Raw genomic sequence first — 25281 nt, 5'->3', positions numbered from 1 at the left:
TAGGTTTTCTGTCATTTCAGCTAGGATTAGAGGTGAGGTATGTGTATACATGGCCAACCATCTGTGTTCCCATTACCACATACCTAGAGCTGTGTTTGGTATCATTCAGCAATAGAATCCCAGATTTTTTTCATATATTCCCACTTCCTCAGCTTCTTAGATGTTACCATTTTTTCCTATAGCTAACCTACCCCTATATCACCCATACACACTGAAAACTGCATCCATCATCCTACTCAACAAAATAATGGCTCTCCTTCAGGACAGAGGGAAGGATTGAAAATACTTCTAAGTTAATATTTTAATTTCCCGTCATAGTGAAAACACAACATATTACACTGTCACTGTGTTTTTCTTTCTTTCTTTTCTTGTTTTTTTTTTCTTTTTGGGACAGAGTCTCGCGCTGTCATCCAGGCTAGAGTGCAGTGGTGCGATCTCTGCTCACTTCAGCCTCTTCCTCCAGAGTTCAAGCAATTCTCCTGCCTCAGCCTCCCGAGTAGCTGGGATTACAGGCATGTGCCACCACGCCTGGCTAATTTTTGTATTTTTAGTAGAGATAAGGTTTCACCATTTTGGCCAGGCTGGTCTCGAACTCTTGACCTCAGGTGATCCACCCTCCGCAGCCTCCCAAAGTGCTGGGATTACAGATGGAAACCACTGCTCCTGGCCAACTGTCTGCTTTTCTTGTCTGTTTCCCTCAGTAGATGTGGAGGGCAGAGTCAGTGTCTCTTATCTCTGTACATCCAGTGCCCAACCCAGACACAGAAGAGGTGCTCAAAAATTTTCTCTGAATGAATAAATTAAAAACTCTTACTGATTTCAAAAACAGTTACTGAGTATAATTTGTGCCATGCCCCTCGCTGTAAGCCCGAAGAGGACAGGAGAAATGCCAGGCAGTGAGGAGGCCAGGTCAGGCTAGTGACCACAGACACATAAGCTGCTCACCCACAGGCTGTGCGGTATGCTCCACTGGTCTTGTTGCTCAGGATGCAAACAGAGAGAGCAGATATTTGGGCTCATCCAGGGATGCCTGCTAGCCAGGGAGACACCACAGAAAGGCAGTATGAGAAGGAGCTCTCAGGTACTGGTCCAGGGATGGCTGAACGGGTGGACATGGTTCACGCATAGAGAGAGGGGCGGTATCACACAGTGGAGTCTGGCTGAAGCTGGAGAGCACTCACCATGGGGCTGTGTGAATTATTAATAATAAGATATATATTATATATCTCTGGTCTCTGCTCCTCAGTCCCTGCTACAGAACTGCTAAAATCCTTGTCACTTCCTGAGTGACAGGGGCACTAGATAATCTTCCTTTTGTTGTTGTTTGTAGTTAGTTTTTCTTTCTTTTTTTAATTATACTTTAAGTTCTGGGATACATGTGCAGAACATGCAGGTTTGTTGCATGTGTATACATGTGCCATGGTAGTTTGTTGCACCCATCAACACATCATCTAGGTTTTAAGCCCTGCATGCATTAGGTATTTGTCCTAATGCTCTCCCTCCCTTTGCCCTCACCCCCTGACAGGCCCTGGTGTGTGATATTCCCCTCTGTGTCCATGTGTTCTCACTGTTCAACTACTACTTATGAGTGAGAACATGCGGTGTTGGGTTTTCTGTTCCTGTGTTAGTTTTCTGAGAATGATGGTTTCCAGCTTCATCCATGTCCCTGCAAAGGACATGAACTCATTCTTTTTTAATGGCTGCATAGTAGAGAATCTTCTGTTTTAGTATTTGGTCTTTGACCCCAGCTCCTAAATCCCTTGGAATTTCCTGGGTGATAGGAGCGTCTTTTGTTCTAATGAAGCGACTCTTGATGGAATTCTAGATGGGTGCTGGGTCACCAGAATGACCAAGCCATGATGACAAGCTTGGGGCTTTCAGCCCCACTCCCCATTCTCCAGAGAAGGGACAGAGGCTGGAAATGGAGTTAAAAATTGATCCTGCCTACATGATGCAGCTTAAATAAAAGTCCCTGAATGGAGGGGTTCAGACAGCTTCTGCATCAGCGAACACATCCCCATGCCAGGAGGGTGGTGCACCCTAGCTCCTCGGGGACAGGGGCTCTTGTGCTCGGGACCCCCCCAACCTCGCCACATGCATCTCTCCACCTGGCTGTGCACCTGCATCCTGCCTCATATCCTTTATAATCAACAAGGGCATGGAAGTAAAGCCTTTCCATGGGTTCTGTGAGCCACTCTAGCAATTCAATCAAACCCAAGTAGGGTGTTGTGGAAGCCCCAGTATATACTCCATTGGCCAGAAGTACAGGTCACAACCTGGGCTTGTGACTGGCATGAGAAGTGAGTGTGGTCTCGTGGGGCTGAGCCCTTAACATGTGGGATCCAATTCTGTCTCCAGGTAAAGAGTGTCAGAATTGAGTTGAACTGAGCACACTCAGCTGGTGTCTGCTGGAGAATGGTTTGGTATATGGGGGAAATGAATACATCTGGTGTCAGAAGTCTCGTGCTGAGTGGTGTGTGAGAGTAGAGCACTGGAGGCTAGAAATTGTCTTGCTTTTTTTTTAACTTTCTTAGAGACAAAGATAAGAAAGCCCATAAACTCAATAACTGATTGATTTCTTGGGAAACTTTTATCTCCTTGTCCATTGATAAGGTTTCTCTGAGTAATTTGGTTTATTGTGGCTAAGTAAATTAAACTAGGTACATGAAAGAAGAATAAGATCTTTAACTCTGATTTGAATTAGGTAACTATAATAAAACCATAAGGACATTGTTGAATACAGCAAAGCACTAAAGGTGGCTAGATGCACTGTCAGCATGTTACGAAGCATATTTCACCAGTTAGCAGTTCTGATTTTTGTTACTTAAAAAAATTCTGTGAATTCTGGTCCAAAAATATGTCACAGTCTTGTGCTGGATTTGACTTGGCAAAAACGGCCATCAATCTACCTAAACGTCTTTTTATTGTTTAAGCATTTATTACATCACTTTTTGTTACAAAAGCTGAGACACTGTTTCATCACGAACGGGGGTCTGTAGCCTTGCTTTTTCAGTAGCACTTGTCTATCACTGTCAAAGGCTTTGAGAAAGCAGATACTGAAATCCTAATTTTTAGACCCTATTTCCTGACTATTCATAATGAGATGCCCAGAGGCAGGCCCTGTCATCAGGGAGCAGAGACATGGGTCCTGGAGGGCTGAGACCCTCAGAGGGTCCCTGCCCTCCACCAGGACCTGCTCAGGGAGCCAGGAGGAGCCACCTGCCCTCTCTCGGCTGCAGCCTTCACACCCACACCACTGGTCAATGGACCCCAGGATGCACCCTCCCTCTGGCTCTACAATTCTGTGAATCCCTGCACGGTGTGGTGGAGTCCCAGATCCCCTCTGTGCCCTCTGCCCTGCTCCTCGCTCAGCCCCATAAGGAGGTAAGAAACCATCAATATCCTCAAGAGAGAGGCTTGTTGGCCCCCAGGGGTTCTCTGCTAAAAAAAAACAGAGAATCTAGGAGCAGGGCCAGTCAGGCAGTGCAGAACAGAGATCAAGGGGTTTCGAGGCTTCCAGACCAACAAAAGACAATCCAAGGGATGAGTGAAGCAACATCTGCGTGCTCTTCTGGATTCCAAATTTATTTCTCCATGGCCATGAAGAAAGTTCGTTTCTGCTTTTTTCCCTGAGGATGGGCTATGCCTGTACAGCCTTCCAGGTATGGGAGGGGAGGAAGGAGGGAGGGTGCCTGACAGGAAGCAAGTAGTTGGACAAATCTCATTAAGTCAGTATCAGTTAATTCAAACACAACTAAAATCAAAGTGCTTTGATTCCCAAGCCAATTATATAGGATTTCCCCCACATAAATTGAGTTCATTACATAGTAAGTATAGATAATCCATAATTTAATATGGAAAATTCCGACATGGAGTGTTACTAATCAGATAAACAGAGCCTCAAATTAGACTATGGAAAAGATCAATGGATCTGTTCTAATTGCCAACCAAAAAGAAGCAAGCAAAAGCGAAACTAATCAAAGGAACGTTCTCTTTTGCTCCTTCTTTAGCTAAGCATCAAGAACATTTTGCAGGTGATAGGAAGGGGCTCTCATCGATATCCGTGCAAAAGAGTAGAGCAGCCTCTTCCCAGAGTGGCTCCATTTTCAATGGCCCATATTTGTTCTGCTGCCCAAGAGTTTTAATAAAGCAACACCGGATCCCTGCAGAAGATCCTTTCACTGCAGTCAAAGTCATCAGGCACAGCTTGGCTTGGATGACTTTTCAAGAGTAAGGATTATATTAAAAATGACTGCACCACTAATTATGAGAAAACTAGATAATGTGGCACATGACTCTCAGAGGAAGAAGTATCTATAATTATGGGAAGGAAGTACAAAATCTTAATTATGCTAACTATTTAAATAGAGCATAATGCTTGAGATAGAATTTAAGGGTTAGGAATCTGCCTTAGTGCTTTGAAGTATCCATATACTTCAGAAAAGGGATCTGAAAAAGATATAAAATACACTGAAAACTCCACTGTAATTAACTAGCTAGTGACATCCACGGGTGCAAACCATAACCAAGGAGAGAAGAAGGCTGCTGCAATCTCAGAGATAAAAACAAAGACACAAGGGCTCATGGAAAAAAAAAGATAAAGACAGAAGGAGCTGAGGAGGGAGTTGCCAAGACTCAAGATCACATCGCAAGCAGAGGAAAAAGGTAATGCCTGCTGCAGAGAACAGCTAGGAAGAGAAGCTTTACAAAAACCGAACAGGGATACGGGCAGTGGCTCATGCCCATAATCCCAGCACTTTGGGAAGTCAAGGCAGGAGGATCACTTGAGCCCAGGAGTTCGAGACCAGCCTGGGTCAGTGAGATACTGTCTCTACAAACAATAAAAAATTAGCTGGGCATGGTGGCATATGCCTACAGTCCCAGCTACTTGGGAGGCTAAGGTGAGAGGATCTCTTGAGCCCGGGAGTTTGAGGCTGCAGTGAGCTGTGATCACGCCACTGCACTCAACCTGGGCAACAGAGTGAGACCCTGTCTCAAAAGAGTTTGTTAAGTCATTCATGCTACATTTCCAATGTGGGTAGGGTGCAGGGGGCTCTGCTCATTGTAGTGACCCAGGCTGATGGCACTGCCACCACCTCTACTCTGCCAATTACTGTGCCAGTGGGAAAGAGAGCTCTGGAAGACCTCACACCACATTTAAACATTCTGACTTGAAAGTGGTACATATAAGTTTTGCTTACATGGCCCCCAGCAATCATGAGGGGACAGGGAAGTACAATCTTACCATGTAAAAGGAAGTTGGAGAGCTAGACATATTTTAAAACAGCATTAATGACCATCACGTACCTAAAGGGGAGAAAGCATTTGGCTGACTTTAAGATTTCTCCCTATACAGATATTCAATGCAAAAGAGAATAACATATCATCTATAAACCCCTAAGAGAAAGTTTCCTCAAGAATTCTGCACCCAGGGGGAAAAATGATGTAGAACATTATTCCAGATTCTGCTGAGGATGGAGAAAGCTGGAAAGAACACTGCCCCACCATTACAACAACAACAAGAAGACATTGGGTTCTGCAAATTCCCAACTTACATTGAACCCATCAGACAGCTGAGGTCACAGGGCAGCAAATTCTAAGGAAAAGACAGAGTCTCCAAGGAGAGACATGAGCACTTACCTGGGGCGTATGCAGTCAGACACCAGCTCTAGTGGAAAAGGTGGACAAGATGCAAGATCACTGAGGTAATGTAGCAGAGAGATGGAAGCAATGAGGAAGAGTCAAACGCAAATACTAGGAATTAAAAACAGGCACAGAGATGAAGAATGCCTTTGATAGACAGGATCAGCAATGGACTGGATACAGTTGAGGAAAAAATGACCAAGTGGGGTTTATCTTGGGAATGCAAGGCTGGCTTACCACTCAAAAGTCAGTGTTATTCACCATTTGAGTGGAGTGAAGAAGATAATGTATAGGAATATCTAAGCAGATGCAGTAAAAGACTGAAAATTCAACAGCCATTCGTGGTAAAAAAAAAACAAACAAAAAACAAAAAACCACTCTCAGCAAACTAGGAATAGGAGGGCACTTCTACAACCTGATAATAAACATCTACGAAAAACTTAGAGCTAACATTATACTTAATCCCTAAAAGCAGGAACAAGACAAGGACATCTGTTCTCACCACATCTGTTCAACACTGTACGGGGCGGTCTAGTCAGTGCAATGAAACAGGGAAAAGAAGTAAGAGGCATCCGGATTGCAGTGTGTGCTGGTTTATTTTAGGTGTCAACTTGACTGGATGAAGGATACTCAAGAACTGGCAAAGCATTATTTCTGGGTGTGTCTGTGAGGGTGTTTCCAGAGGAGATTGGTGTGTGAGTCTGTGGACTGAGTGGGGAAGATCCACACTCAATGTTGGGGGACACCATCTGATCGGCTGGGGACCTGGATAGAACAAAAAGGCAGAGGAAAAGTGAATTATTTTCTTTTGCTCTTCTGGAGCTGAGACACCTTTTCCTGCCCTTGGACATCAGAACTTCAGGCTCTCTGGCCTCTGGACCCTGGGACTCACACTGGTGCAACCACTCCCCCCAGGTTCTTGGACTGAGAGTTCCACCATTGGTTTCCCTGGTTCTGAGGCCTTTTGACTTGGACTGAGCCAAACTCCCAGCTTTCCAGGGTCTCCAGCTTGCAGATGTGACTGTCATAGGACTTCTTAATCTCCATGGTCATGTGAGCAATTCTTTCAATAAATTCCCTCTCACCTATCTATATCTGTCCTATTGGCTCTGTTTGTCTGGAGAATGGAAGATGTAAAATTGCCTCTCTTTGCATAGCACATGATTGTCTACATAAGAAAATCCAAAGAATCTGCAAAAGAGCTACCAGAACTAAGTGAGTTTAGCCAAGACCACAGGATACAAGATTGGTAACAAAAATCAAATTGCTATGTGCTAGCAGTGAATAAGAGACCATTAAAAAATACCATTAGGATAGCACCAATAAATGTGGAATACTTTAAGCATAACTATTACAAAATATGTTAAGATCTATATACTGAAATTTACACAAGACTGATGAGAAAAAGAAACACTGAAGAATGAAGTATGACTTAAATAAATGAAGAACTATATCATGAATATGTCCAGTCTCTTCAAAGTGATGTGTGGACTCCATGCAACCTCAATTAAAATCCCAGCAGGATTCTAGTAGAAAATGAACAAGTGGATTCTAAAATTTATATGGAATTACAAAGAAAATGATAGCTAAGACAATTCTGAAAAGCAACAAAGTTGGACAACAGCAATAAACAGATACTCACTTCCAATAGTCCCTGGTCCTCTTGATCTCAGATGAAAGTCAGTCCCTGCCAAGCCTGTTGCTCCTTGCACAGGCCCTCAGGTGGGGGACAGGGGCAGGCTGCCTCTTCTCCTAGCACCTAAGCCACTGCTGCCACTTCCAGACTATTGGCCTCGCACCTTAATCACAACTCCTGCCTCCTTTGAGCCTCCTGCCACCAGTTTTGATAGTTCCTACCTCTAAGTAGGCTTTGTACACAAATTCATTAAGGAGTTTAAAATGGTGTAGTCTTTCTTTTGCTTTCAACTCTTACCAGTGTCCTGGGCAATCTGAATATCCACGGGGATGTGCCATGCATTCAGGTAGGCTTCCACCCTTCCCTGGAACTTCTTGACTTCAGTGGCCTTTACTCTATGCCGTTTTTGCCACCTCATACCAAGGGCTTTTCTCACCAATGTACCAGAACAGTGAATAAGAGTGAGACTGCAAGGTCACCAGCTCCCCCTAGACCTGAGACTGCATTCTTAGAGACAGTGTTGTTTTTTCACCAGCATGACCTTTCAAGCCACAGTCACTGCTGCAGGGGTTGGAGAGTCATGAAAACCGGGTCCTGCATCCCATGAGTGAAAGCTTTCAAGGGGGACGCCAGGACCTTAGAGGAGCCGGTTGAACACCCCAACCAGCCAACTGAGGAACGGGAGGTAACGTGAAGCCCAAATGCATCCCCATACTCAAGAAAACATTCCCAGGTTGAAGAAGTGACTTAGCAGTTGTCAGAATGAGATCACAGAGTGAGCAACGGCTGTCCATGTCCCCTCCCAGGAGGGCTGTGAATGGCCACGGCAGACCTCAGGCACTGACCCAGGCAGGCCCCAGGATGCAGTGAGGTAGAATGTGGGCGTAGGTAATGTGGGCAGCATGAAATACCTGGTCCCATGATGGGATGGGCCCTGGAGTGCTGCACTTCTTGATTCCTCCAACCCCACTGCATCTGTCACTCTGGTGAGCTGCTGGGACCATTCAATTTGGACCATTCCTCCGTGTAAAACATAACAGATGCTGTGAGCCAGGCATAGTCCTACCATGGAGATGAGCCGCATCCTCTCTCTCTGTACATCTTTGCTTGTCTACCAGCCAGAGACCACCCATGGAGGACTAATCACAGGCACTCAAGGTCAACGCTTTCCTCCTCTCCCCAGATCTGAGGTGGCTCTCTGCAGTTTCCCATCCCCTGCATACTGCATTCCCTACACACATGCTAGAACCCCCTCCATACTGCAAACACAATTTTACCACCAACTAAGGGTTCCTTGGACTGTGCCACATCTTTTTATATTTATTTATCCTTTTTTTTTTTTTTTTGAGATGAAATCTTGCTCTGTCACCAGGCTGGAGTGCAGTGGCGCAATCTCGGCTCACTGCAACCTCTGTCTCCCAGGTTCAAATGATTCTCTTGCCTCAGCCTCCCAAGTAGCTGGGACTACAGGCGCCCATCACCACACCTGGCTAATTTTTGTATTTTTAGTAGAGAGGGGGTTTCACCATGTTGGCCAGACTGTTCTTGAACTCCTGACCGCAAGTGGTCCGCCCGCCTCAGCCTCCCAAAGTGCTGGGATTACAGGTGTGAGCCACTGCGCCCGGCCTGTGCCACATCTTTTTAAAAAGTTTTGGCACAATTTTATTCAGGGGAAACAGAAGAATTGGGGTTCACTCTTCTTATGTATTTTTAAGTAGCCAATTTTGCTTTTCAGAATAAAACACTCAGAAGAAAAAATAAAATAATATAAACAATTTTTCCAAATCACTTTTTTTTAAACATCAGATACTACACATGAGAATAGACTGCCACTGGAGATTGTCTGATAATTTTTCCTCCAAATATCTTTTAAAAAGCAAAATAAATCCCCATTTGTTCCCTGATGGTATAACAGCCAAAAATGTCAGAAAAGCCGTAGAATGATCCCATCATCATTTGTAAAGACCTCTTTCAACCATTTGCATCCGACTTTGCAGATGTCAGAGGTAGGACAATGAAATAGCAAAAATGCAAAGCGAGATCCAGAAAGCAACACCTTCAAAATCAAAATATATAATCCTTTCAGATGTTCTCTGGAAAGATAGTCCCTCTTGCATTGAACCTACCCCGGGAAGTTAAGAGCTGAAAGGAATCTATATGTTAATAAGGCTTCCTAAACTGTCTGTAAGGCATGGAATGAAATGCATGCACAAGCAGCGCCCAGCGGGGTCACCTTCAAGGTCAGCCTCACAGCGTTGCAGTTCTCCTGCAGCGGGTTCAGCTTCAGCGTCTCCCCGAGGTTGCTGCAGCCGGACGACTGGTGCTGCAGCTCACAGCAGACACACACCTCCACACTGTCAAACTTAATCTAGACAGAGGAACACAGACAGACCTCACCGTTAACAGGCGTTCGGCCTCCGAGGGTACGCGTGAGTGACACAATTCAGAACACAGGAAAATGGCTCAGTTCAAAGGAGCCTGTTTCAGTGTGTTTAAGTAGTAAAGCAAAAACAATTTCTATTGACCCAGGCCATCAGGAGGACTTCAAATTCCTATCTTAACAGCAATGTCTAAAAAAAGCAAAAGTACATTTGAAGAAACTTAAGCTATACATTAGAGAAAATGGCAGGTGGATTGCAAAATGAGACAAAGGTAAATAAACTGAAAATCACTCACGCTGATGTATGCACGGCGATGTGTTACCCTAGCTCTGTGCCTTGGCTCATTCTCCTTCCAGAGTCAGACATTTCCTGCCTCGCTTCATGGCCTATCAAACACCTGCTCATCCATCAAGACCCAACTCCAGCACCACCCTCGAGGCCTTGTCTGGTTTTCCTGTCTCACTGCTACTGAAGACTGACTTTATCCAGCTACAGGTGCATCTTACCACCACAGTAGGGACAATGGCAATAAGTTGTAGGTGTTCAATAAATGCTGAATTAATAAAAACAGCTTGGAAAATGGAAAACCATGGAAGGAAAAAAAATGCATTTCAAGTATTTTAAAAAGCAGTGTTAGACGAAGAGAGAGTATGAGAGTCTCAGTGAGAGGGAGAGAACAGAGTTACCAGTGCCTAGGACAAAAGCAGCTTTAAAAAAGTAAAGTCCTAGCCAGGCGTGGTGGTACACAACCTGCATTTGCAGCTACTCAGCAGGCCAGGGCAGGAGGATTGCTTGAGCCTAGGAGTTTGAGACCAGCCTGGCTGGGTAACATACTGAGACCCTGTCTCAAAAATACATAAATAAAAAATAATAAAATCCTAGATGTAAAACTACTAAAAAAGAAAATCAGGCCAGGCGCGGTGGCTCACGCCTGTAATCCCAGCACTTTGGGAGGCTGAGGCGGGAAGATCACGAGGTCAGGAGTTCAAGACCAGTCTGACCAACACAATGAAACCCTGTCTCTACTAAAAACACAAAAATTAGCTCAGCATGGTAGTATGCACCTGTAATCCCAGCTACTCAGGAGGCTGAGGCAGGAGAATCGCTTGAACCCAGGAGGCGGAGTTTGCAGTGAGCTGAGATCATGCCATTGCACTCCAGCCTGGATGACAGAGCGAGACTCCATCTCAAAAAAAAAAAAAAAAAAAAAAAAAAATCAGTAAAATCTATGCAATTTTATTCAAAATAACACTGAACATGAAACAAGTTATTTTCCTTAGACTAAGAAGTGCCCTACTTTCCAATAGATAATATGTTGAAACAGCAGCCAACTCGAAGTACAAATACTTTTCAGACAAATATTGGCCATTTATAACCGTAACAAATAATTTTTCATTGCATGAATATTGCTGAGACCGAGGCAATACTTATAAAACCTCCAGCTATCAACGTGTCCGCCTCTCCTAAATACTGGGGGAGGTGTAATGCAGCATCCTCAGAGCCAAGAAATGTGCTGATATTCACCAGAGGAACTCAGCTTAGCTTAAGACTTAGCCCCTGCCACCCCCTGCTCCATGTCAGGTGGGCTTTGCGAGTGGCTTTCAGCAGGAGAATATGGGTAGAGGTGACAGCTTGCAGGTTCTGAACTTAAGACCTCCACAGGCTTCATGTTTCTGCACCCTCTCCCTGGAACTTCCAATATACACCAGGAAAAGAACAGGTTCCAGGGAGGTGCCAGCTCTCCAGCCCCAGCAGGAGACCCATGGAGCACCCCGGCAGAACTGTTCTGCCCTATAGTACATGCACACACAACATTACTTGGTAAAATCAAACCATTTTTCAAATAATTCAAACAAATTATACTCCCACCAATAGGGTGTGAATTCAGGCTAATCCACATCCTCACCAATGCTTGCTAATGTTGGACTTAGACATTTTTGTCCATGCAGTAACTAATATAATAGTATCTAATTTGTGGGTGGGTGGGTTTGTTTTCATCTTTGCTCATTTTCTTAACCGTTCATATTGTGAAACCTAACACACATACACAAAGAGTGCACAAAGCAAACATATTCAGTTCAATGATTTATCATTAAGCAAGCACCCACCGGCCCATGGCCATGTTCCTAAAAGGCCTTCCATGCCTCATTCCCTGTCATTCCTCCCCCTCGCTGCACCAAAAGCTCACCACATTCCTTACTTTTTAAATAATCACTTCTAGGCTTCCACCTTTATACATTTACCACTATAGTTTAGCTTCACCTGGTTTTCTAACTTGATACAAATAGAATCATACAATATTTTTAGTATTTGGCTTCTTTCATTCAAAATTACAAGATTCATCTACCTTACTGCATATAAATATAATTGATCATGTTCACTGTTGTATATTACATTGTGTGAATATGCTGCCATTTATATATCTACTCTCTTGCCACGGGACGTTTGGACTGTTGCTAAGTTTTTTGCAATAAGATTAATGCTGTTTGATATTCTGTACTGGTCGGCTGGTACACACATGTGCATATTTCTTTTGGGTACAAAATACCTATTGATCAGAGCTGCTGGGCCCCTGGGAATTTTCAGCTTTAGCAGACAATACAAAGCCACTTTCCAAAGTGGCTGTACCAATTTACACACTCACCAGTACTGTTCGAGGGTCCCCATTACTCCACATCCTGGCTTGTGCTTGTTTTAGTCTTTTTAATTTTAGACAAGAAAGTACTGGAAGAGGTACTTCTTCCCTGAAATGAGGGACTAAGCCAAGAAAAAAAGAGAAGATGGGATCTAACACAGAAAAGAGATAGAGGAAGTTCTAAGAAAATGGGAAAAGGATGTCCTAGCATGGTAAATATATAGACTGACTATAGGCTAACTTGTCCAGACTGAAGCAGGAAACAGAGGCTCAATGGAAATGTCTCTAAGAAAATGAAGCTGACAGAACGCCTGATGGGTAGGACTGTATTCAGAGGAGATTTTAAGTTCTCCTGGGAAGTTTGAGAGTAAATTAGAAACAGAGACACTAAACAAATAATAAAACAATTTTAACTCAGCATAAAAGACAAATCATATATAGTACATGGCTTTGTTATATATGTGGCTTGTAAATATTTTCTCAGTCTGTAGTTTTTTTATCCTCTCAAAAGGATCATTCATAGAGTAAAAGTTTTAAATTTTGATGAAGTCCAACTTACATATTTTTGCTCCTACACTTTTGGTGTTGATCTAAGAACGCTGCCTAGCCCTAGATCTTTCTCCTATGTTTTTTCTAAATGTTTTATAATTTTATTTTTACATTTGATTGCATGACCCATTTTCAGTCACTTTTAGTGTAAGATATGAGACTTGGGATGAGGTTGATTATTTTTGCCTATAGATGTCCAATTGTTCCAACATTTGTTGAAAAATCTAACTTTTCTTTGCTTAATTCCTTTGGCTTTTGTCAAAAATTAGTCGGGCATATTTGTGTGTCTCTCTTTGTTCCATTGATCTATCTTTCCACCAATCACCAAGTCTTGATTACCGTGGCTATAAGTCTGGAAATCAAAAAATTAATTCCTCCCATTTAATTCTTATTTTTCAAAATTATTTATCTTTCCATATACATTTTTTTTTTGAGACAGGTCTCGCTCTGTCACCCAGACTGGAGAGCAGTGGCACGATCTTGGCTCACTGCAACCTCTACCTCCTGGGTTCAAGCAATTCTTGTGGCTCAGCCTCCCAGATAGTTGGAATTACAGGCGCACGCCACCATGCCTGGCTAATTTTTGTATTTTTAGTAGAGACAAGGTTTTGCCATGTTGGCCAGGCTGGTCGAGTGGTCAAGACCACTCGAATTCCTGGCCTCAAGTGATCCTCCCACCTCAGACTTCCAAAGCGCTGGGTGTACAGGTGTGAGCCACCACAACTGGTCTCCATATACATTTTAGAATAAGACTGTCATTGTCTACAAAAAAAAATGTTGCTGGGATTTTGACAGGGATTGAATCAAACCCACATTTTTTTTTTTTTTTGAGATGGAATTTTTGCTCTTGTTGCCCAGGCTGGTGTGCAATTGCATGATCTCAGCTCACTGAAACTTCTGCCTTCTGGGTTCAAGCAATTCTCCTGCCTCAGCCTCCTGAGTAGCTGGGATTACAGGTGCCCCACTACCAGGCCCAGCTAGTTTTTTTTGTATTTTTAGTAGAGATGTGGTTTTGCCATGTTGGCCAGGCTGGTCTTGGACTCCTTACCTCAGGTGATCTGCCCGCCTTGGCCTCCCAAAGTGCTAGGATTACAGGTGTGAGCCACTGCGCCCGGCCCAAACCCACATATTAACTGGGGGGAATTGACATATTTACTACACTGAATTTTCCAATTTATTTATTTCTTCATTGTTAAGTAGTTTTCAGTGTACGTTTTGTTAGATTTACACTTATGTACCTTTTTAAGTGATTTTTAATTTCAGTGTCCATATGCTCACTGTTAATATGTAGTATTACTGTTACTATACAGCTCACTATTAATACACAAGAAATACAATTGAATTTTGTATGTTTATCTTGTATCCTACAACCTTGCTGAACTCACTTATTAATTCTAAGAGGCTTGTTTGTTCTGTTTGTTTTTTAAAGATTCTTTGGGATTTTCTACATAGATACTCGTGTCATCCATAAACAGCGTTAGTTATATTTCTTCTTTTCTAATCTGTATGCCTTTTATTTTATTTTCTTGCCATACTACATTGGCTTGAAATTATGGCATTATGTTCTATGTTGAAAAAAATGGTACGAATGAGCATGCTTGTCTTGTTCCTGATCTTAGGGGAAAAGCATTCAGTCTCCATTAAGTGTGTTAGCTGTAGGTCTTTTGTAGATGCTCTTTTTCAAGTTGAGGATGTTCTCTATGCCTATTTTTCTAAGTTTCCTTTTTAGTTATGAAAAGGTGTTTGATTTTGTCAAATGCTTTTTCTGTATCAATTGGTACAGCCATGCGGTTTCTCTTCTTTAGCCTGTTGATATGATAGAATAAATTGACTGATTTTTAAATATCAAACCAGTCTTGAATCCCTGGAATAAATCCCTCTTGGCAATGATGTATAACTCCTTTCAGATATGTTGAATTTTATTCGTTATTATTTTGTTAAGGATTTTTGTATCTATATCACATTAATAAGGGATATTGGTCTGTAATTTTATTTTTCTATACTGTCTTTGTCTGGTTTTTGGTAGCACAGCAATATTACTCTCACAAAATCAATTTGGAAATGTTTCTTCTATTTTTTCTGAGAAATTGTGTAGAAATGGTATTAATTCTATAAATCCTTAATAGCATTCTCCAATGAAACCATCTGGACCTGGAGATTTTGTTTCTGAAAGTTTTAGAATTATAAATTCAATTTCTTTAATAATTATAGTGCTATTCAAATTCTCTATTTCATAGTGTACTAATTATGTTAGTTTGTGTTTTCCAAGAAATTGATCTATTTCATCTAAGTTGTGAAGTTCATTTGTGTAAAGCCATTCCTATTATTCCCTTATTATCCTTTTGATGTCTGCTGGGTCTGTAGTTATATCCCGGTTTCTTCCCAGACATTGGGAATTTGTGTCTTCTAACTTTTTTTCTTGCTAGAGTTTTGTCAGTGTTGTTGATGTTGTCAAAGTATCAGTTCCTTTTTCATTGGTTTTTCTCCATTGGTTTTCTGTTGTCCATTTCATTGATTTCTGCTCTTTCATTTATGATTTCCTGCCACCTACTCGCTTTGGGTTGATTATGCTGCTCTTTATCTAGTTTCTTCTTTTAATTTTATTTTTAATTGAGAAATAATTCTATATTACATATTTATGGGGTACAGTGTGATGTCTTAGTAATGTTTACATTGCAGAATGATTGAATCAAGCTAATTCACAAATCGCCTCACATTTAAAAAAATTTTTTTATTTTACTTTAAGTTCTGGGATACAGATGCAGAATGTACAGGTTTGTTACCTAGGTATATATGTGCCATAGTGGTCTGCTGCACCCGTCAACCCGTCATCTAGGTTTTAAGCCCTGCATGCATTAGGTATTTGTCCTAATGTTCTCCCTCCCCTTGCCCCCAACCCCTGACAGGCCCTGGTATGTGATATTCCCCTCCCTGTGTCCATGTGTTCTCGCTGTTCTATTCCTACTTATGAGTGAGAACATGCAGTGTTTGGTTTTCTGTTCCTGTGTTAGTTTTCTGAGAATGATGGCTTCCAGCTTCATCTATGTCCCTGAAAAAGGCGTGAACTTATTCTTTTTTATGGCTGCATAGTATTCATGGTGTATATGTGCTACATTTTCTTTATCCAGTCTATCATTGATGGGCATTTGGGTTGGTTCCAAGTCTTTGCTATTGTAAATAGTGCTGCAATAAACATACATGTGCATGTGTCTTTGTGGCAGAATGATTTATAATCCTTTGGGTATATACCCAGAAATGGGATTGCTGGGTCAAATGGTATTTCTGGTTCTAGATCCTTGAGGAACAGCCACACTGTCTTCCAAAATGGTTGAACTAATTTACACTCCCATCAACAGTATAAAACCATTCCTAGGGCCGGGCACCGTGGCTCACGCCTGTAATCCCGGTACTTTGGGAGGCCGAGGCAGGCGGATCATGAGGACAGGAGATCGAGACCATCCTGGCTAACACGGCAAAACCTCGTCTCTACTAAAAATACAAAAATTTAGCCAGGCGTTTTGGCAGGCGCCTGTAGTCCCAGCTACTGCGGAGGCTGAGGCACGAGAACGGCGTGAACCCGGGAGGCAGAGCTTGCAGTGAGCTGAGATTGCGCCAGTGCACTCCAGCCTGGGCGACAGAGCGAGACTCCATCCCATAAACAACAACAAAACATCAACAACAACAACAAAAATTGTTCCTGTTTCTCCACAGCCTCACCAGCATCTGTTGTTTCCTGCCTTTTTAATAATTGCCATCCTAACTGGTGTGAGATGGTATCTCATTGTGCTTTTTGATTTGCATTTCTGTAATGATCAGTGATGATGAGCTTTTTTTCATGTTTGTTGGCCGACATATTTATCTTTTTGTGGTGAAAACATTTAAAATCTACTCTTAAGCAATTTTGAAATATACGATGCATTATTTATTTATTATAGTCATCATTTTGTGAAACAGATCACTAAAACTTACTCCAATCTAACTGAAATTTTGTACCCTTTGATCTATATCCTCTTTGGCTTCAACCGTTTCCCTTTGCTGTGATCAACTGGACAGGAGTCCAGCTCTCCTGAAACAGTTTACTCTCCCACATCTCAAAAACATGCAAGGAATTATCTCATATGATCACATCTCTAGGCTAGGCATTAATATTGAAGTAGCTATGATAAACGGCAAGACATTTTCCTCAGTCTGAAGGATCATCCAGGGAAAGGGAGGGGAGATCAGCTTGGCTGGAAAGCATGATTTATCAAACAAAATAACCCTTCAATGACCCCAGGGAATAGACATCCAAATAAATCTTTTCCATCAGTTATTTCATTGAGTTTGTGATTAATTCTTAGAAAAATTCTGAAAACCTCCTGATTAGTTCCCTGACCTCGACATCTGGGTGTGCAGGCGGCTGACAGATTTATTCTAAGAGTATCCCTCAGTGTTCGAGTCATTGGGAACGACACCGCAGAGCTTTGCAAATGAGGCCACAGTAATTTTTCACAAATCTCTTTGGGGCACTTAACAGCTAGCCTGCCCCCCTTATTTATGGTCTATCAGCCTGTCTGGGAGTAGAAAGGGCTTATACAACAAAAAGAGGGGGATGCCCCCACGATTCTCTTACAGAAGTACAAATGGGATGAGTATGTGACCTTCAGATATTCTCAAAGGGAAGGCAGTGTGGGAAGGCTGAGCCTGCAGGCAGAGCAGGGCAGAGGGCTGGGAAGAGGCTGGCATGTGTCAAGCCTGAGAACTTACAGTGGGCACACCAAAGCCAGTATCCTTGGATGTGAGGAGCCTGTTTCGAGGAGGAAGGAGGCGCAGCACAGGCGACAGAGACTACTCACAGTCCTAACTGCCATGGAGTGACCCAGGACAAGCCATGTGACCTCTCTGGTCTTCAGGTTCCCGGACCCCAGTGAGGATCAAATGAGATTAGACAGGTAAAAATGCAAAGTGCCAATGCTATTTGCCGGTGTTATTGGTGTTGCTATTATTTTCATTAAAGAATAGATTTGTAGAAACTAGCCCCTAATTTTTCTTCCCAAAGGTTCAAACAAAGCTACAAAAACTAGACCCTAATTTTTAAATTGTGGTAAAATACACACAACATAAAATTTACCATCTTCACCATTTGTCGGCATACAGTTCAGTGGCATTAAACATATTCACCTTGTTGTGCTACCATCACTACCAACCACCTCCACAACTTTTTCATCTTTCCAAACTGAAATTCTGTCCCCACTAAACAAATACCCATTCCCTCTCCCACAGGCCCCCAACAACTCCCATTCTACTTTCTCTCTCTGTGGATTCACTACTCCAGGTACCTCCCGCAAGTGGAATCAGGCAGTATTTGTCCTTTTGTGGCTGGCCTATTTCACTCAGCATGTCTTCAAGGTTCATCCATGTTGTAGCACGTGTCGGGATTTCCTTCCTTTTTAAGGCTGAAGAATGTTCCATCAGATGCATCTACCATATTTTCTTGATAATTCATCTGTAGATGGACACCTGGGTTGTTTTCAGCTCTTGGCTGCTGCTAATAATGCTGCTATGAACATGGGTGTGCAAATATCTATTTGAGTCCCTGCTTTCAATTCTTTGGGTAAATTCCCAGAAGTGGAATTGCTGGATCATGTGGCAATTCTCTGTTTAATGATTTAAGAAAATGTCATAATGTTTTCCACAGCAGCTGTGCCATTTTATGTTCCACCAAGAGTGTACAAGGCTTCCAACTTCTCTACATCCTCACCAACACTTATTTTCTGGGTTTTCAAAAAATCATAGTCATTGCAGTGGGTGTCAGGTGGTATCTCACTCTGGTTTCGATTTGCATTTCCCTAACCATTAGTGATGTTGTGCACCTTTTCATGTGCTTACTGGGCATTTGTATATATTCTTTGGAGAAATATCTATTCAAGTCCTTTGTCTGTTTTTAAATTGGGTTGTTTGTGTTCTTGTTGAGCTGTAGGAGTTCTTTATACATTCCGGATAGTAACCTCTTATCAAATATACGATTGGTAAATATTTTCACCCATGGAGCCTCTTCTGTTGATTGTGTTCTGTGACGAACAGAAGTCAATTCAACTTTTTGAATACTTGTAGGTTTCCATCTCTTTCACAAAAACTCTCAGTAACCTGTTGATTTCTCCCTAACCCAGTAATTTTTGCTTCCTTTGTCTGAAGGATGAGCCACCTTAAGTCTTGCTGCAGAGGTAAGCATCTCACTTGCCTTACTCAGTCCTCGTCCTGCTTTCTGAGCAATGCCACTGTCCTGCAGCACCCCTGCTGGTGGCGGGAGAGGGTCCGCACCAACACCAGCCCCAATGACATACGACGACATAACTGCCTTTCTCTGTACTACTATAACAAATACCACAGACAGGGTGGCTTATAAATAGTAGACATTTATTTCTCAGAGTTCTGGAGGCTGGGAAGTCCAGGATTAAAACACCAGCAGATTTGGTGTATGGTGACATCGTGGTTCACAGGTGGGTCACTGTGTCCTCACCTGGCAGAAGAGACAAGGCAGTTTTCTGGGACCTCTATCATAAAGGCACTAACCCACTCATGCGGGCTCCACCCGTGTGACCTAATCACCTCCCAAGGACCCTACCTCCTAATATCATCACCTTGGAGGTTAGAATTTCAACATAGGAATTCGGGGGGGTGGGGGACAAAAACATTCAGACCACAGCAAAAACCCTTATGCTGGTGATGTTCAAGACACTTAAAGGCACTGGTAAGACCCCAGAAACTCCAGTAATCACAGTGCAACACGGGTGGACCCTGATAACATTATGCTAAGTCAAAGAGGCCAGATACCACAGATCACACCTCGCATGATTCCATTCAACATCCAGAACACGAAAACCCACAGGGACAGAAACCAGCTCAGCAGTTGTCAGGGAGTCCGTCGGGGACAGGGGCCAATCCAGCGGTGGGACATTAAGGGTATGGTATATCTTTCTGAGGTGATGAAAATGCTCTAAAATTGACTGTGGTGGTAACGCACCTTCAGTAAATATATTAAAAACCACTGAATTTTACACTTTAAGTGGGTGAATTGTATGATATGTGAATTATATCACCATAAAGGTGTTTTAGAAAAATAAATTACCACCACCCGTGATTACTAACTTAATTTAGTTTGGATGCTTTTAATCCCTTCCGTGTTCTGCCTAAACGTTTTATATTCACACGTGTCACCAACATAGGCAGTTTGAGACCAATTAAAACTACCTTCACCGCTGTCTCCCCCGTGTAAACTCAGGGCCAGCATAGACGTGGTCCCTGGCTTGCATGACACGGAGCTGCTTTCCCTCGTGGGGTTCAAAGCGATTCCCCGAGCAACTCCTACAGCAGTGCCCTCAGTCGGCCCCTCCAGCTCTTCCTTACTCCAGCGCACTAGGGACTGAGCACCTGTTTGTTCCTGAAAAGATGCTGAATCCGGTCCCCGCCAGGCCTGGGGACAAAGCCACCCTATCACTGGGTGGTTTCCCCTGTGCTACACAATGGGCGTGGAAGCATGTGGACTGGTGTGTCCAGAGTGGATTCCTGCCCGTGGGTTCGTGGTCTCACTGACTTCAAGAATGAAGCCGCAAACCTTCCCAGGGAGCGTTGCAGCTCTTAAAGATGGCAACGGACCCAAAAAGTGAACGGCAGCAACGTTTATCATGAACAGCAAGAGAACAAAGCTTCCACAGCCTGCGAGCGATTCGCCGCTGCTGGTTGGGGTGGCCAGCTTTTTATTCCCTTATTTGTCCCCGCCCATGTTCTGTTTCTCTCCTATCAGAATGCCCTTTTCTCAATCCTCCCCCACGATTGGCTACTTTTAGAATCCTGCTGATTGGTGAATTTTACAGAGTGCTGATTGGTGCATTTTACAAACCTAGCTACAGGGTGCTGATTGGTGTGTTTTACAATCCCCTGGTAAGTCAGAAAAGCTCTCCAAGTCTCCTCTCCACCCAGGAAGTCCAGCTGGCTTCACCTGTCTCTTCCTTAATCCAGAGCACGAGGGACTGGGCACCTGTTTGTTCCTGGAGAGATGCTAAATCCAGTCCCTGCCAGGCCTGGGGACAAAGCCAGCTCATCACTGGGGGGTTTCCCTGTTCTGCACAATAGGCTTGGAATCGTGTGGATGGGCGTGTCACTGAGAGATTCCCCTCAGCCTCCCCACTAGGTTGGGAATGCAGCCATCAGTAGGGGTCACCCCACCTTCCCTGCCAAGGGAAGGGGGTTTGCTAGGGACACAAACCCCCACACTGGCCCCTCCTAGCCTGTAGCCCCCCTCTCCCCTGGGGGGGGCCTACAAATGCTGGGATTTCTGAGAACTGAGACTCCCTTTTGTGTCCCCTACAGCAGGGATGGCAAACACAGAACACACATCCCACCGTTTCCCTCTTTTGCTTTCACCGTCCCCTCCCCCCACCCTAAGTCCAGATAACAGCCTCAGAATCCTATCCAACACACTGTTCTGGGCACTTAATGCCAGGCAGAGGAAGCTGGCACACAACGTGAAACCTACTTGCCATCCCTGCCCTACCTATAAGTAGATAGGACCAAAAATAAGAGAAAATAAAATGCTTCCGACCAAGTACATAAAGACATTGTAAAATGTTGATGCTTGCTAGGAGGGAATTAGCTGACTCCTTAAACATGTGTCATCTACTTTGAAACGATCGAGAAATGCTGGCGAATAGGGCAGCCTCAGAGTTCTCTCAAGCCTCTGCCCAGCGACAGGGGAAGCAATTCTCTCTGTGCTTCTGCAGGAAGTGACAGCTGAGGTTTGAGGGAGGCGCCAGCACACCACAGACATCAGATTCCTCAGTAAACAGAACTCACATACACCCCTGGTGGGAGTGAAAATTAATACGAACAACTTCGGAAAACAAGCAGTTTGGCAGTATCTACCAAAGCTAAACATACCTATACCTATATACCTATAGGTATACCCTACATCCTATGACCTACAGACTTCACTTCCGCTGTAACCAACAGATGGATGTTCATCCAAAGCAATACAGGAGAATAGCCATGCCTGTGTATCCACAATAGCTTCACACTGGGAGGAGAGTGGGGAAGACAAAACTGCGATGTACTCACACGATGAAAAACCGGAAACCAGAGCTACTTGCAATAAGATGAGCGAATCTAACCGACATGTTGAATGAAAAAAGCAAGAAACAAAAGGGTCAATTACATATGATTCTATTCATAAAGCTGAAAGCCAGGAAGAATTCTTTTGTGACATTAGAAGTTAGGATAGCAGGTGCCCATGGGGAGTGTGGTATGAGTAACTGGGAGAAGGAAGGGCGGGGCTCCCGGGGATGCTGGAGATGTTTTACTTCTGATCTAAGTGTCGGTTCCATGGGTTTGTTCACCTGTCAAGAGTTATTGGGTTCAATACTTACAATGCGTGCTTTGTTCTCTGGCTATGTCTGAGCTAACACAGAGGATCCATTTAAAAAAAAATACACAAATCTATCTGGTCGTGGTGGCTCATGCCTGTAATCCCAGCACTTTGGGAGGCCAAGGTGGGCAGACTGCCTGAGGTCAGGAGTTGGAGACCAGCCTGGCTAACATAGTGAAACCCCGTCTCTACTAAAAATACAAAAATTAGCTGGGCGTGGTGGCGGGCACCTGTAATCCCAGCTACTTGGGAGGCTGAGGCAGGGGTATCACTTCAACCCGGGAGTCAGAGTCAGAGGTTGCTGTGGGCCGGTATCACCCCACTACACTCCAGCCTGGGCAGCAGAGACAGACTCTGTCTCAAAACAAAAACAAAAACAAATAAAAAATACACAGTAGTCCGGGGGAGAGTCTGTTGCTTATGACTGAGTGGACCTCAAGGCCTGCCTCAGTTTCCCACAGAGAGAGAAGGACCACGGTCATGAGGAGACCTTCCAGGGATGGTGGAAGCAAAAGAGAAAGTTGCATTTTGATTTTGGTTCTTCCACCTGGAAAGTGCGGGTCTCACACAGGGAAAGGGTGGGCTTCTTCCAAGACTCAGCCTGAGCATCTTCCTCTGCTCTCAGGGACTGAGTTTCCCTCTTCCTGTGAGTCTCTGTGCCCTGGTACCCCTGCAGGGTCACTCTACCCAGCTGTCACCCCATCAGAGCACAAACTGCTCCCTGGCATCGGGTGGCTGCTCACAACTGATTCTGAAATTAGTGGAAGGATGTAAAAGTAAAAAGTTGGATGCAAAAGTGTCACCTGGGTTAATTCAACTGGATTGTAAAGGTTTCAAGAAGGTTTTGTATAATGCTTTTTACTTTCTGCATTTTAAGATGCTTTGACATCTTGGGGTCTACTAATCCAGGAGAGACTGCCCCTCCCAGGGCTAGCTAATTCCTTCAGATAATAAGCAACTCACCTGCAAGCCCACTTTTCCTATGCAGACCAACCAATCCACAGCCCACACCTTGAACCACGCCCTTCATTTAACTCTCACAACTAAGCCACTATTTCCCCTGCCGTAAATCATCCCAGGGCCAGGTAAGGTACTAGACAACTGGGGGCTACTCCTACAGCCAACAGGTCAAACCAGCCAATTCTCACCGGGCTCAAACATGCCTGCACATTCTTCCCCACAAAAACCACCGTAAAGGATCTGGCCCATGCTGTCCCCTAGATCAGGGGTCTCCAAGCCCTGGGCCACAGACCAGTACCAGTCCTTGACCTGTTAGGAACTGGGTTTCACAACAGGAGGCAAGCGGTGGGTGAGCATTACTGCCTCCACCTCCTGTCAGATCAGCAGCAGCATTATATTCTCATAGGAGTGCGATTCCTATTGTGAACTGTGTATGCAAGGGATCTAGGTTGCACACTCCTTATGAGAATCTAATGTCTGATGATCTGAGGTGGAACAGTTTCATCTGAAACCATCCCTGACCTGGACCCTCCCCCAGTTCATGGAAAAATTGTCTTCCATAAAACTTGTCCATGGTGCCAATACCATTGGGGACCACTGCCCTAGATCCCTCCGAGCTTCTCTGTGTGGTCTTGCCTGGGTAGCACGGCCCTTCCTCTTGGAAACTGTGAGTAATAAACTCTTCTTTCAGAGCAGTGGTCTCTGTGTCTGGCATCCCACCATAACGGACTACAACAAATCCCAGGCACCTTTTAAAATAGGCTTGCAACTTAAAGATGATACATCCTTCTCTAACTATCTCTTATCCCAATTCATCTCTTTCCTTTGTATATTTTCAATAGACACCTGTGCTTCAAATGCATTAAGATACGTCCCAGAATGCAATCCATGGGTATGAACTGTGCAAGTACCACGTTACTCCTAACACTTAGGATCAGATGATTAATAGAAGGGGATTGTCTGTAAAATATGCAGTTATTCAGGTTACTACATAATAATGGAAAGAGTAAAAAATCAAATTATTTCTTCAGTCTTTTACTAGGAAGATTTCTGCATTTTGTTTTTGCTACTACTACAAATGAGGGAGGCCTCATTTTTCCTATAGTAAAATGATGAAAATCTGCCGTCATTCCCTCTACGGTGAAGCCAGTGGAGAGTCACAGTGTTCTGCGACCATCATGCTGTGTGGCAGAGTGCACCCAACCACCTCTCAGACACACTCGACGTGTGCCCTGCAGCCCTGAGGCTGCTCCACAAGCCCCTCCCAGCATGGCCCAGCCCCTCCTCCAGTGACTTCAGATCTATGTCTCACTTCACTTCAGAATTCTTTAGGACAAATCGTTCTCCAAATATGGGAAATTACTTTCTCTTGTCTGATTGCCCTGGCTAGGACTTCAGTAGTATGTTGAAGAGGAGTGGTCAGAGTGGGCATCCTTGTCTTGTTCCAGTTCTCAGAGGGGATGCTTTCAACTTTTCCCCATTCAGTATTATGTTGGCTGCGAGTTTGTCATAGATGGCTTTTATTACAGTGAGATATGTCCTTTGTATCCCGATTTTGCTGAAAGTTTTAATCATAAAGGGATGCTGGATTTTGCTGAATGCTTTTTCTGCATCTATTGAGATGATCATGTGATTTTTGTTTTTAATTCTGTTTATGTGGTGTTATCACATTTATTGACTTGCATATGTTAAACCATTTCTGCATCCCTGGCATGAAACCCACTTGATCATGGTGGATTATCTTTTGATATGCTGTTGGATTTGGTTAGCTAATATTTTGTTAAAGATTTAGCATCTATGTTCATCAAGAATATAGGTCTGTAGTTTTCTTTTTTGGTTAGGTCCTTTCCTGGTTTTGGTATTAGGGTGATACTGGCTTCATAGAATGAATTAGGGAGGGTCTCTTCTTTCTCTATCTCATGGAACAGTTTCAAAAGGATTGGTACCAATTCCTTTTTGAATATCTGGTAGAATTCTGCTGTGAATCCATCTGGTCCTCGACTTTTTTTTGTTGGTAATTTTTAAATTGTCATTTCAATCTTACTGCTGGTTACTGGTCTGTTCAGGGTATCTAATT

At 43.6% G+C, this 25281-nt stretch overlaps 1 protein-coding gene and 1 pseudogene across 4 annotated transcripts in view; both read right to left on the bottom strand.

Moving 5' to 3' along the window:
• Window positions 1–25281, bottom strand: part of ENTREP2 (endosomal transmembrane epsin interactor 2) — a 468111-nt gene that overhangs the window by 66629 nt on the left and 376201 nt on the right. For 3 of the 4 annotated variants that reach the window (XM_054450957.2, XM_054450959.2, XM_054450960.2), the window contains exon 4: window positions 9513–9647. The exons of the other annotated variant lie outside the window; for it this stretch is intronic. In XM_054450957.2, coding sequence (XP_054306932.2) covers window positions 9513–9647 — 135 coding nt within the window. The remainder of the gene's footprint in view (window positions 1–9512; window positions 9648–25281) is intronic. 4 annotated transcript variants of the gene reach the window in all.
• The window catches only part of LOC129014497 (DDB1- and CUL4-associated factor 6-like), a 37189-nt pseudogene continuing 23111 nt past the window's right edge, over window positions 11204–25281 (bottom strand).

This window comes from Pongo pygmaeus, chromosome 16, assembly GCF_028885625.2.
Source record: "Pongo pygmaeus isolate AG05252 chromosome 16, NHGRI_mPonPyg2-v2.0_pri, whole genome shotgun sequence".
Lineage (NCBI taxonomy): Eukaryota > Metazoa > Chordata > Mammalia > Primates > Hominidae > Pongo > Pongo pygmaeus.
This window is presented reverse-complemented; position numbering and strand designations above follow the sequence as displayed.